Source organism: Coptis chinensis, chromosome 6, assembly GCF_015680905.1.
Source record: "Coptis chinensis isolate HL-2020 chromosome 6, ASM1568090v1, whole genome shotgun sequence".
NCBI lineage: Eukaryota > Viridiplantae > Streptophyta > Magnoliopsida > Ranunculales > Ranunculaceae > Coptis > Coptis chinensis.
This window is the reverse complement of record NC_141461.1, coordinates 5,570,226-5,584,815: the sequence shown is the minus strand read 5'-3', so window position 1 is coordinate 5,584,815 and position 14,590 is coordinate 5,570,226. Positions and strand designations below refer to the sequence as shown.

Genomic DNA, 14,590 nt, shown 5'->3' with positions numbered 1-14,590 from the left:
ATAATTGAATTGGTGCAGAGCATGTTGTAGGAGTGGAACCCACTTTTGGGTTGTGATGGTCATAGCAAGGGTGCTTGTTCTTCTTCCTACCTCTTGCAACACCAGTGCTTTGCTTCCGTTTCTTGTTTGGTCTCCCAACTCTTGCCGATCAAACATCATTTTCATAATTTTCCCACGGATCTTGTCCACCATTGTAATGATAGGCAAGTGGCGTTCTAGCAGAATCCAAGAGTTGAAGTTTGCGGTGGCCATAGCAACGGTACTCACTTTTCACCCAACAGAAGCACGCCAAGGATTGAAGCTCCAAGTTTGTCTCTATCACACTATGCTTCAAAGAACGAATAAAATGAAATGTCCAATGGATAAAGGAATAAAATCTGACCATTTTCCTCCTTAAAATCCATAATAATACAATTAGCACCAAGACGAACACTAGTTAGGATTTTACAACAAATGACAGAAAAGCACAATCCCTCCATTTCACTGCATTTACAAAAACAATGCCAAAACTGATGAACACTACGCAAATCTAACTTACCACCAAAACTGATGAATCACTACAAAAATTTTACTTTTTATAACAAATTCAAAATCTAATATAAACACATAAAACCAAATTAAAGCAAAGCGAAAACAATATCAAGATGTATAATTGCATAAAACTATAAAATACGAAAGAAACAAGAAGCATTAATTGAATAGAGTTCGTAATCAAATTGAGAAAGCATCCAACACAAATTTGAAGACGATCGAGATGAAAATATATACCACTTTCTTCAATCTCTCATATGTAAGAATAACCATTTTATAATTTTTCAATGTCAAATCTTGTTTCTTCAATGGTCAAACAATGAGAATCTGAAAGTGGAAGCTTGTTTCTTCAATGGTGAAACAAGAACATCACTATTTCGGTGTTTTTCATTTTTCTTTTTTTGTAATCCGCCTCGGTTCGTCAATCTTAAATCTCTATTTCCATGAAATGGTAGAAAATGAAACAATTTTGGTGAGGATATTAAAATTAGACCGAGATTTAATTATTTTTACAAAAATAGAGAGGTTACGTATAAACGGCTTAAAAAGAGGGGGCTTTAGTGGGTATTAGTGATTTGAGGGTGGATTAGTGTAACGGGTTCTGAATGAGGGAGGTGAGCCTCATTTCTTGGAGGCAAATAATAGTCGCAAATTTGGAATAGGGTTTACCTTGCGCGACATTGATAATGTCGCCCTAGGTTGAAAAAAAAACGACATAGTCACTATTGTGCCGCATCCGCATCCGCATCTGAAACCGCAAATTTATATCCACGGATGCGGCTAGACATATTGATACCTCCACATTTGCCTCTACCTAGAGATGGTTTTTCGCGAAATTCTGAATGGTTGAGCAAATATGCAGATGATACCTCCACCTAGAGATGCTCTAACAACTCACACTTATCTAGTGTTCATGATCACGATTTCAAATGGAATTTGGGAATTTTGCCGAATATTTCAGTTTTTGAAGAAAAACAAAATGGTGTTGAAATATAAATGGTCTTTTTGTAGGACGTCACACTATATTAATGCACTTTTGAGTTTAGTCACACGAAGTTCAAAATTTTAAATTTAGTCACACTCTGTTAACAAATCTGTTTCAAGTTGTACGTTGACTAGGTTTGACCGTACGTTGACCGTATATATAAATATAGTGTGACTAAACTCAAAAAGTGCATTAATATAGTGTGACGTACTACAAAAAGACCCAAATATAAATATAGGGTCGACATAATTAGATTTTGCAATCTTGTTGGCCAATATATTGGATTTCGCCTAAACTACTTATTATCTACATATACCATCTCATCAAAGTAAATAAAAAATTAATTTTTCTTTACCTTTTGTTCAATTTGAATAGTTAAAATTGGAAACATATATATTTTCTTTTTTATGATTGTAATTATTATATAACTTCAATTGTGATTTGTCCAATCTCTATTCAATTTTATTGTGTTTGGAAGGTAAAGGGGCCAGGGGTGGGGGTGGGGGGGGGTGGGGTGTTAAGAGAAACAGTGGTGGAAGTTAAGGAAATTGGAAGTTTTTTTTTCGATAATCATGGTACGGTGGAGAAAGCTAAGTCATAATGAGAATGTGATGGTAGTGATGAAACACAAGTGGTATGGTAATAGTGTTGGTGGGATTTTAAGTTCACTAAATGACACTGCTTTTGAAGCCAAATGTTGTTGCTATGAATTATTTTATTTGATATAATTTAATATTATAATTTTCCATTAAGACATTATGTAATAATATTAAGACATTTTAACAGTTTTTTTGAATTATATTTTTTTAATGTCAATATAACAAGGGAGGGAAGTTTTATGACCCACACGGCTGGAATTCCATCCTACGGTGGGCTGAGTGGTGGTTGGGATTACATATAACGCCTCGATTACTGTGTTAGAGTTTGATGGTAATTAAAACTTTCCATTAATTTAGCAAATCAATTAATAGTAATTAAGATTTTTATTTATTAAATCAATAAATAATGATAGTTAAAATTTTCTATTAATTAAGCAAATCAATAAATAATGGTTTAATTGGTAATTAAAACTTTTCATTAATTTATTAAACCAATAAATAATGATAGTTAAAAATTTCTATTAATTTCGCAAATAAATAAATAATGGTTTAATTAGGTAATTAAAAAATAACTTTCCAATAATATCAAATTAATTAATGCTTTTAGCAATATTTCAAAAAATAAAATAAAGAACTCAGTTTAATCAAAATTTTCAATTTTTTTTTTTATAAAAGTTGATATTTAAGGAATCAAAAATCCTACACATCGATTGTTCCCACATAGTCACCACAGTTGTTAGGAGGTCACCCGTCTTACGACTACTCATGCATAAGCAATCTTCACTACATAGTTCCCACGAATCCATAAATCAGGAAAAAATCTCTATGTTGGGATTTGGCGGATGAATTACTTATATCTTAGATCTCAAACAACTTCATAGATACTAGAATTCATACATGAGGCGACCTTTTCCCCACGGGCTAGGCACCTTTCCAAGTACATGTTTCAACCTCGTTTCACGGGCTAGGCGCTACAGTATATCCCCACGGGTCGGGATATTACACTATATGCCAAAAATTTAGACTATCTAAAATACTAAAATAAAAATAGCAAATTATTTCAGGTTTCTACCATTTTTCCAAAAGCAATTTACTAAAAGACAAGTCAAAAAAAAAAAAAAAAAAAAAAAAAAGGTTTATTGAGAATTTCTTATAGAGATGATCAACAAGTTTATTTTCAATGAGGCTTTTTCACGGGTATTTTAATTTCTTAATTGATAGCTTATAAGAATTTAAAAACGGATCGAAAAGTTATGATAAGTACGAATTGGATATTACTACAAAGTTAACTGGTTAAAATATGTGATGAGACATACTCTAAAAGAGTAGGATTTCAATCTCAGTCAATAACATGCGAGGCGTTAAAATATGAGGATGACAAAACCATTATGCAACATTTTAAAATGGATAGTTGGTTTACATCGTCTCGATGAACAGATGAACAGTTGGAATTATAGAAAAACTATGAGTTAATGAAAATGAAATAAACAAAAAAGCAACTCAAAACCATAAAATAAAATCAAATTATGAAATTTAGGAAAAGTACGTACCTCCAGTGCATGTAGTCTTTGTTATATATATATATATATGAATTAAGTTGTTTCTTTTGAACTACAAAATTTCATGTTCAGTCTATTGAAGTATGTTCAAAATAATTTTTGTAGAGTGAATTTGACACAAATTTTTTTCGATTTTTTATTTCATGTCTTATACTTCACCAGTTACGCTGAAGTAAGAGATGAGTCAGGTGTGCCGTCACGAGTCAAACAAGAGCAAATTAACATTTGTTGATATATCCTTACAATGTGCAAATGATTGCTGAAAGTGTAGTTAACCGTTGCATTGAATATTCTCAATTATATAGCATGGTTCAATTACCTGGCCGGTAACTTTGTTATATTTGCAATTTGCATAGGTTTTTTTGTTTATATTTTCAGTGTCAACAGTGGTTGTGTTATTTCATTTTAAAGTAACAAACACAAGGGAGGTTTTGCCAAAATTCTTTGCGACATGGCGTTCATGGGCGTGTAGAGATAGCACCAAAGATAAAAGACGACAACATAATTTGTGCCTTCATAGCTAGCTGGAGCATTTCATATTCATGTTTTGTAATTTTTTTTTTTTTTTTTTTTTTTTGTAGTTTTTTCTTTCAATATCGGAAACTAAATAATTAGGAGGGTGTGTATACATACTAGGGATACATATTGCCAAAGCATGTGTGATATATAAAGTTTGCGGACAAGCACGTTTAATGTATCATATTGGTCAAAATTGTTTCGGTGGGATGAATTTTTCACGAGTACTTTTTGTTTTTGTTTTATTTTTTGAAATTGTGAAAAATACATGAATTAAAATATATATGTCCAAGACAAAAAAGTTGTACTAAAATCATAAAATAATGTATCAATAATTATTATTTAAATAAGAGGCAAACAGAGAGATAATGTTTGTTAAAATTGTGGTTAAGAGAAAAAAATCAGTGAATCTAAATAAGAAAAAAAATCAATAAAAAGAAAAATAATATTAAAAAAATCAATGCAAATCAAGAAATTAAAAAACAATCCATGCCAAAGGCACGTGCATTACCTAGTATATTCAAATTTAGAGGCTGGATGTAGTCAATGGAATGACAAATAATGAAGTTAGGGAATTACTTGTTATGGTAGGGAAACACACGAAAGTGATGGTAATAGTCAGTGGTGGAGCTATGGATTCGGCTATGATTAGCTACACCGACCGAGATATACTTTTATTTTCCTAGTATTTTGAGTAAATCTAGAATGAGAAAATCATAATCAGAAGATTTCAATTTGTTAGCAAAGATCATAGATTTCGGTTTTTCCAATAGGTGCATTTCTATCTGAACAAGATGATGTTAAGTATTTTTGGTGAGGGATGTCAAACACGCTCAAACAAGTGGAAGAGAAACCAAGTTAGATTCAAATGGTTGGGGGAGAGAAAGATTTGTTTTTGTTGATTTTATATTGATTGATTGCAAACACATATAAAAGAAATGACTTACATATACAAAATAATAAAGTGGCAGGTTAAATCCACTATTGTTAAGAATCAAACGTCCACTAATAAAGCAAGTTCATTGCAAACCCTTATCTTCTCATTCACTCATAGACAAGCCAATGAAAAAGAATTGAGTTTTGATCCCTAGTAAAATTTTCCTACCTCTAAGAAGATTCGACTAGCATGAGAAGTTGAAACATAACCTTATCTCTAAGTGAACTTCTCAACTTCTAGCTAGTTTTCACATCTAAACTGTTATTTTGTAGCAGGATGCAAAAACTAGCTTGTTATAGTTATGCAGATGAATGAAACTCCATTAATAAAGGCTGACCTCACATGAGCATTGTTAACCCTCCACAATGAGAACTTAGCTCATTATCATAGGAATCATGAACTTACAAGATAAAAATCAAAGAAGAAGAAGAAGAAGATACTTAATTTAACTAGAAGAATAAATTTAAATTACAACAATTGAGTCTCCTCCATGAACACCTATTACAAATTTTAAAAACTAAACTAAAACATGAAAACTAAAAATGGGATTCTCCAAAACTACCTCCTACTCCTACTCCTAAAACATGAAATTGCTCTCTACTAAAACTAAAACAAAGAACGGTCTCTCTTCTTGCAAATGCAATAAATGAGAATGAAAATTACAAAGTCTTCAACATTTTTATATAACGGAGACTTTCTCTCCATTATTTCATTTTTTTTTCCACACCTACTCCTTCAAATTATAACCATGTTATAGGGTCACCTACTCCAGTGTGGAGATTTGTGCTTCTATCTTACTGTTCTTAGCAAGTGCGCTCTATTTGGAGGAGAGATTGATCTCCCTCTTATTATTTGCCTTTTTTATTTGTTGTTTCTTTACAATTGTAAAAATAAAATTGTATAGGGTCAATTTAAGTATTTAACTGCATTCCTACTGATAAGATAATTTTTACTGATAAGATATCGGAGAAGGCACAAGGAAATTGAACCTCAAGGCTCCAGAACCTTTAAGAAAAGACACAGAGATGAACCTACAAATTGCAATTGTAACTCGAGGTCAGCTCATCCAACTCCTGACGCTACAAGCTAGTTATTGGTAGCAACAGACGACATAATTTTTCCATGCCTTACATATGGGCTTAAGTTTTCAATCACATATTAAGAAGGGAGAAGACGGATCTTGGTCAATTAGGAGATGAAGGTTGAAGATCTGATGTACTAATAATCTCTCTCTCCAAAATGTGCGTTGTTATATACCTATGAAATGAAGATGCATAGACCTAAAACTACCTCAAACTACTCAAAGTATTATGTATAAGTTGTGTTAGAGTAAAACGCAATGGAGGAATGATATGAAGACGTCTTTTCTCCGAGCACAACTGAAAGAGCCCGTTCATAAGATACCACCTACATGGTTACATCACAGCGCTTCAAGTTTCTTTCTTATGTACATCAATGGAGAAAACACTTGGGCCAAGAAAATCTTAGAAATCAAGATAGGATGCTTTAGGTTCAATCAGAATTTGAATAACTTACATTAAGAATTTCTTTTAACAGTGCAAAAAATAGAAAGAAAACACAGTGCAAAATAATCGAAACCCTTGGAATCATTTGAATATACAAAAAAGGCAACAAAACAGAAAAATGGCGCACATCAGTGTATGAAAAGATGCCATACTTTGACTTCCCTGTCAGCATGGAAATATGGAACGAAAAAGTTCAGTAAGTTCAGGACTTCGCTACAATACGCTACTGCTGCTGTTATCATTTCCCTCAATAAGCAATGGGCCATCCACAGTTCTGTTCAGTCGTTTTAACCATATATCATAGTCCACAGGATAAGGTGTCCCACAGAGGCTGTCCACATAATCAGAAAATGCTTTCAATAGAGCTGAAACCTCACCAAGTTGCTGCTGAATGAAACGCCCAGCCCAGCAGTTCTCTCTCCACTGCAGAGCCGACTCAATCGAGTCCTGCTGCTCCATTGTTCCCCCACACACATAATAAAGAAGATAAATGAGGCTCTCAGCATCTGATGCGGGACATAACTTCCCTTGTTGAAGTGCATGTGTTGAGGAGAATTGCAGGTTTATTGCTGGACTGTCTCTATCTTCTAAAACTGCACGCCCCCACGATATGGGGACATACAGGAACCTGGTTCTTGCACCATTCTTATCAATGACACATACTATATTCTCAGGACAAATGTCACCATGCTGAATTTTGGCCATCGATGCACTCTGCAGAGCTGATAAGCAGTCTCGACAGCATTGGAGTGCCTCTGTACTCGAAAGTGGCCCATTTCGAGCAACAACAGAAGATAGTAACTCACCAACAGGACGTGTAACTAGAACTGGGGTCCCACACCATGGATGATCACATCGATCTCCAAGGCTCTGCTTCCTACAAGCACCAGAATGCAATATTCGACCTGATGCAACTATTTCTGGCAAATGATTGGTCGAGATTCCTTGCTGTTTTAAGATGTTCAATACCTTTGTCTGCCTCTGTACCAGATACCACAGACTCATGTCCTCCCAAGATGGTTCTAGCATAGATGGATGAGCGCCCACATATACGGTCAACAACTCACCAGGATTCTCTAGAGAAACAGCTATGTATGAAAAACAGTTACCTTCTACCACAATATCCTGTATACAAAATCCTTTCTGCTCTTCTTGATCCTCTAACATCAATACCTCACCGCGCTTGAGTTTCAAACATGACATTTTCTTTCCAAAAGATACATTATTATCTTCATAGTCAAGTTCAACAATCTCACCTGTTTGACTCGACTGTTGTATGGGCACCATCTCATGGCTGTTCTCAATGAATCGGTATTCAATCCTACGCTTCTGAAGGCGTACGCTGTGATCAGCTGCAAATTCAGCAATCGATTTTTTAGGTGGTCCTTTCCACTGTACAATAGAGTAAAATGTTGCTAGAAGTAATTGCCTAGTTCCTAGGTCTCCCCAGTTCGGATTCCCTAGCTTGTTCCATATCCGTTCAACAGGAGATATGCTGATATCAGCGTGGACTTTCATCCACTCAATAATACCGTGGTATGGGCTGCTTGAATTGGTCTCTAATTTACTAAGATCTCCTCCTAATTTGATGACGCCGCCAAATTTGGAATCAAGAACCAGCAGATATACCGAATCACCAGTGACACTTTTGAACTTGCTCAAACTCCTAGAGAGAAGTATACGGAAGCCATAAAAGAGGGCCTCACAGATTGTTATTGTAGAAAAGCTGTTGCTTCTTTGCACAATGTCCTCCTTAAATAATGCAAACTCCACCACTTGATCCCACTGAACTTGCAAGTTGCTCCCATTGTTGGATACCAGAGCTGCACCACAAAGCCTTCCTAGTCTTGCCCTAGGTATTGCTTGTTCAACTGTATAAAACTTAAATCCAGGACAGCGAGGGAAAGATACAGAAAAAGGAAGAGGTCCATCTTTGTGCCAAAAGGCACGCCATAATCCATCTATACTAGCAAGAAGGAAGTCTTCGAGGGCAAGATACTCATCTTCTCTCAGATCATCAGAAGTGTACAATGAATATGGCATACGCACGAGTTGCTGAAATAAGACACTTTCCAGTGCATAATCCAATTTGTGCAATTCATCATTCACAAAAGGAGATGCAAATGACTGCTCGGTCTCAAAACCGCTCTTCTCCAGAACCCAGTTTTCAAGACTGTGCGTAAATAATTCAACATCAACAAATTTCTTTAAAATGTCCTTTAACCCTTTGAGAACTCTTCTAGACGTAGGCACGTACTTGCTCGAAGTTGAAGTGCCAGACCTGCTATCAGGGGAGACACCTGCATTGAGTAACACAGGTTTACATGTAATCGCAAAAGAAAGAAACTCTTACACTCGCTCAAGAGAAATATGGGTGATGATTGCACTAATAAGAAACGCAGTCAATACAGAAAATAAACTGAAAGTTTCATTTCATAAAAAAATTTAAGAGGGAGAAGAACTGGTTGTCATTTCTCTTGCACTAAAAAGCATATTAAGCTCATATTGGTGCTTGAAATTTGGGATTATGGTACAGCTGCAAGAAAAACGAAGAAGTTAACATATATCTTCTTGCTGTCAAAGATGTGAAGTGTTTGCTCTCTTTTGTAATGCCATTGGAGATTTAGGTTTTTAATCTCATTTGAGCTGATTATTTTGTTTTTTTTTCCACCATATTTCCTCAATTCCTATATCCAATTTACTCACTCCAGACCTTTCCTAACTCCTAACCAAATCTTCTTGCTCAAAATGGAAACAGATGGCCCTCCTCAAACGACCAATATGTTCAAGCAAGAGAGGTTATGGTTCGGTATGGCACATAGGTCAATCACTGACACCAAAAAGGTCAAAGTATGGATGTAGATTTTTTACAGGGTATACAGTAGGAAAAAGGAAATTGACTCCTTGCACATATTTTTTTCACAAACATACATACTTACACAAGGGAAAGAATCGACAGTCGTATTCTACATACAAATTTCAAAGAATGACAAAAGCATGGATAAATTGCAACTTATATACTATGAAAAACATACCACATTTAGACTTCCTAAAACTTCCATCCAAACTTCTCCCTGGGGATGAGTCTGAACCTTTTATTTTGAAACCTGAAAAGTATGTCTAGTAAGATACAGATACTCAACTCAAAGCTATGATCAAGAGTTACACTAAAAACATAAAATATAAGACTTCCTTTCAAAGAGGTGACACAAACTGAATGAGATACTAAGAGGTCGAAACATTACAGGAAACGAGAGAACCAACACAAGTTTTTTACCAGCATGAATATATTATAAAATTTCCAAATACCACAAATTCAAAGGCCTTTTTTTTTCACTTGCAACATAAAAACAAAAGGACATCGTTTTACTCTACACTTAAAATTCTTTATGTTTCAAAATTCAAAAGTGCATCAAAAAATGTTGGGAGAACCTAAAATCAAGTGATAACTCAGAACACGGCAAGAAAAAAAATCCAACTTCTAGAAAGGGAGGAGATATCCCAAACTACAAACCCGTTGGGTACTTTGCTTCAAAGTCATCTAACATCCATTTTCTACCAATTGGTTGCACTCAAAATGATGAAGTTTAAAAGCTAACATGACACACTCATTATATTCACTCTGCCTCCAAACGGAGGTTAAAGTTGCAGACAGAGAACCCAGACATATTTACATTGATACTGACGGTTGTTTGTCAGAAGTCATTTTGTGCCAACAAATGGCTCTTAAGCCGTTCTTATTTTTTTCTTTGAGGTAGGCTCACAATCAATATTTCCAACAGCATGGTCTTTAGTGCTGGAGTGGGATGTACTTGATAGGACAATAGGTTGTATTTTCCCATTGCTTCCCTCAATTTAGTTGGGGATTACTTTATAACCAACTACCCAAAGCGTTATTTTGGATCTTGCAGTCGAACAATGGGGAGCTGGGTGGTTGGAATGATGTAATTGTTTCAGAAAAAAAGCTCACTCAAAGGCTTGCTGTCGAGTCTCCTTATGTATTACCATTTATTTCTTTTCCATGTCGAGCCTATGAGTGATGTTCTTGCATTCCTCTACATTATCTGCTCTTCTCCTAATTAAGATAAAGCACAAGCAGACTGATCTCACACAATGGGTCACCCTCACTTATGTTGCTAAGTTCTCATCCTATGGCATTGCTTTTTGAGAAGTTCTACTTCTTCACCAATTCATAAGCTGAAATAGTGATTGAATAACTACTACTAAGTAAACAAAATTCTCTCCTTGAAATAAAACAAGGTGTAAAACTCAACACTGTAAAAATGTTTCAACAAAACAGCTTACTATAAAAGGGGCAGTAAAACCATCTAAAAAAACCAACTTTGGGTGTTCTTCTAAATTGTTTTTCATGCAACCCATCACTATCAAGTTTCTCAATTTCGAAGATCTATAGTCATCCATAATTACACTAAACTCCAAAATTTCAACTTTTTACTAAAAATAAACTCACAAATCTTATACCCAAACTTGTTAACTAAACAAAAAAAAAAAAAAACTCACCAAACTTCATCATGATTCCAAACTAAGAACAGCAAATGCAGCTCCAAAACAACAAGACACCAACTTTGTAATCTTCAAAGATTCACTCATTTTGAGACATTCATTCCACAATGCACAAGATGGGCTTTTGTTATTGTGTTTTTGTTGTTGTGGGTGTTCTGCATTTCTGTTAAAAAAACACAACACACTTGACAGTTGACACTACCCCTTTGCCTAAGAAAAAGAAAACTTTTTTAAATAAGAGCTTGTGCCTGCAGTCCCACTACAACAAACGAGGTCAGTGAGAAGTGTGCAACGACAAAGCTTATGACTTGGCCCCACCATTTTTACTGTTTATGCAGTTGGTCCCACTGTAGAGAATGATCCTGTGGTCAAAGTCAAGTCAAAAGATAGAATGCACTTGTAACATACTTACAAACATCGTGCCACTAAAACACTCTTGTGTTTTTTGGTTTGAGATTATTATAAGATGTAGTTGATAGCAGAAATGTCGTGCAAATTTGGTTTCATAATGTTTTCTAGTGAATATCCACAATACACTACGCTGATAGTATTTCCAATGCAGGTGGATATGGTGGGTTTGTAACTTTATTCACCTCTTTTTTGTTCAAAATATTTTCCCAATGTAAAAGTGAATATGGTGGTGACTATTTTCCCAAGTCAAAACAAAGGTGAAACCTTTAACCGAGATAGTGGCTGAGTTGTGAACTTCGGACAGAATGTTGGATTCCGTCTCGTGTGTTTTTTTTTATAAAAATAATGGGTTTTTTTTTCGGACGGAATTCATTTCGTCTTACGTGATTTTTCGACTTTTTTCGGGTTTTTTTTTTTTTTTTAATTTCAGACGAGATGTTTCATTCCGTCCGGAATATTTTTTCGATTTTTACGTTCAAACAGAATCTAACATCCTTTCAGAAATTAATATTCACCTTTGCATTGGACAACTACCAAAACGGTGTAAAAAAAGAGAAATATTACCTATGTGGAGGTGAATAACAGTCGACTGCATTGGGAATGCTTTGAAAGGTATATTGATATTTGTGTTAAATTTTATGTTAGTAGTGATGCTAGGAGAGTTATAACATTGATATATTAGAGAAACCAAGAATAAGAATAGAGAAGACTAGAGATTGATTAGGGTTGGAGTTTAGAGTCTAAGAGAGAGTTTGTTCTCTATCCAGAGTTACATACTTATATTAACCTAAAATATGATAATAGCAACTACTAGATATGGATGTCCACACTTATAGAAACATGGGACTTTCCATATTAGACATATACTAATACTAACATATTATAATACTCCCCTTCAAGCTGTAATTACGCAAACTATACAAATTACAACTTGGATTACAAAAAAACAAAAGATAATAATACTGCTCCTCATTTTGCATAGAACTGTCTTTAGTTGAAGAAACTCGAACAACTGTTGAGACGTTCTGGAGGTGAAACTGTCGGTGTAGGCAATGGCCTAACCTGAATACTGAAGGTGTACCACAGTCACAAACTGAAATCATAACACCGGTTTAGTGGCGCATGAGACTTTCCATATTGGACATACACTTATAGAAACATGAGACTTTCCATATTTGACATATACTAATACTAATATATTCTAATAATTTGTATGGGTTTCTATGTGAAAATGAATGTAATTTGCACACAGTACATACCTTCTTTTGTCCTAGACTCTAATCCTAGCTAAACTTAATATTCAATTTTTAATGATTTAAAACACTTATATATATTCCATAATTCCAATCCGTGCTTTTCTTTTTTAGAGTGAGTGAAGGTGATCATTTAATTTTGAAATTATTGATCTTTTCTCGATCTAATGGGTGAAGCAATTATTATTTTGTTTGAATCGATATCATCTGTTTGCAAACCTGTGCCACGGCCATGTAATACAAGCTTATTACAAGATCAAAAGAAAGAAAACAATGATATGTTCACCAATAATGCATTTTTTTCTTCATTATCCAAGTAATCAATTAAAAGCTTGGACATTATTAGTGTATGGCATGTTCAACATTATTACAATTGTTATGGGGGCTCAGGTTCGACCGTTTGACAATGTGGTTTAAGGCAGTGTTCGAAAACAAAAAATTACAAAACAGAAATTTTCTAATATTGGGTATGTGAGAACTGCCACCATAGAAATTGTTTTTGTAAATTCTTAAAAATGCGCAGTTTGTGGTAATTATTGCTTTTATAATAAACAACACCTGAACACCACTCAATAATAGGTTATGAAATGACTAATTTTAGATAAACACAACCTTTAAATAGATCCTCCTTGTCTAAAATAGTTAAGACACTCACAATAAGAACTTGTTCCTCATACAATTCAAGGGCAACTCAAACGTTAATTTGTAGAGTTTTGTCTTGGTTCAGCATGGCAAATTCCAATAAGCTTCCCTTGATTGCTGCTGTTCTTGTGTTCTCCGTACTTTTGTCCACATTGCATTTGGGTTAGTCCTTATAATATAGTATCTTATCGATTAAATTTTTCATCATTATTTCAATTGTCGTTGTTGTTCATTTGTTATTATATATTGTATGTTGATGGATATTTAAACTAAAATATTCGTTCATAAATATCACAAAGAAACCGGTTTCTATAATTGTATGTGGAAACGTTTTTTTTTTTTTCCTTTTTTCCTCATTTTTTAATGGACTGTACTTCGAAGAGTTGATGTAATAAGAGTCCTTGTTCATGCATGCAGGCGATGCTACTCCCGGTTATCGTGTTTCAGAACATATTTGGTTAGGGAAATGCATATCGAGGGAACAATGTATGAAGGATTGCATTGACGCTGGACATACTGGATCCCAGTCGAGTGAAATATCAGATTATCTTTGTCAGCCAGATGTTGATCGTAACATGGATGTTTGTGGATGCCCAAATAAATATGAGAAGGTGGTTGGACCAGCTGATGCCATCGACCCCTAAATATTATTATTTGTTTGATTTTGAAAAAAATATATATTGTTTCACAATGTAATCTTAATTCAAATAAACTATTGTAACAAACTATTGTAATAAGAAATAGAATCCATCCAGCAATTTTTGCTTTGTTCAATCTTAATTCAAATAAACTATTGTAACAAACTATTGTAATAAGAAATAGAATCCATCCAGTGGCGGATTGAGCCAGGAATTTGTTCCAGTGTGAGTCGGTGAGCACTAAAAGTTTTCAACTCAACTCAATTTGTGTGTACACAACTACATGAACTTAGTTTGTTTTATTTTAGTTCAACACTGTTCATCAATATATATATAAATATTTTACATAAACAAGCACTTCTTAATTTATTTAGTCAATATTTGAAAATAAAAAAATTATGTTAATATATTTAGGTAATGGAGATTTCCTAATTCGTAAGTAGTATTGAATTGGGTTACGAGTCACAAC

At 34.3% G+C, this 14,590-nt stretch overlaps 1 protein-coding gene and 1 long non-coding RNA gene across 3 annotated transcripts; one reads left to right on the top strand and one right to left on the bottom strand.

Annotated features, from left to right (window-relative positions):
• Nucleotides 1–6,611: 6,611 nt before the first annotated feature.
• LOC147491023 (uncharacterized) lies at nt 6,612–11,418 on the bottom strand. Of its 2 annotated transcripts, XM_086568718.1 has the most exons (3): nt 11,175–11,418; nt 9,689–9,760; nt 6,612–8,953 (listed from the first exon to the last, which is right to left on the bottom strand). In XM_086568718.1, exons 1-3 carry the CDS (start codon nt 11,185–11,187, stop codon nt 6,867–6,869), a joined length of 2,172 nt encoding a protein of 723 aa, XP_086424844.1. In that variant the 5' UTR covers nt 11,188–11,418; the 3' UTR covers nt 6,612–6,866. The 2 variants fall into 2 exon arrangements, with proteins under 2 accessions (XP_086424844.1, XP_086424845.1); XM_086568719.1 differs by lacking the exon at nt 9,689–9,760 and having other exon boundaries at nt 11,175–11,416.
• Nucleotides 11,419–13,485: 2,067 nt separating this feature from the next.
• LOC147491022 (uncharacterized) lies at nt 13,486–14,257 on the top strand. Its single transcript, XR_015198532.1, has 2 exons — nt 13,486–13,645; nt 13,901–14,257. It is a non-coding gene; the product is annotated as an uncharacterized LOC147491022 (long non-coding RNA).
• The last annotated feature ends 333 nt before the right edge of the window (nt 14,258–14,590 follow it).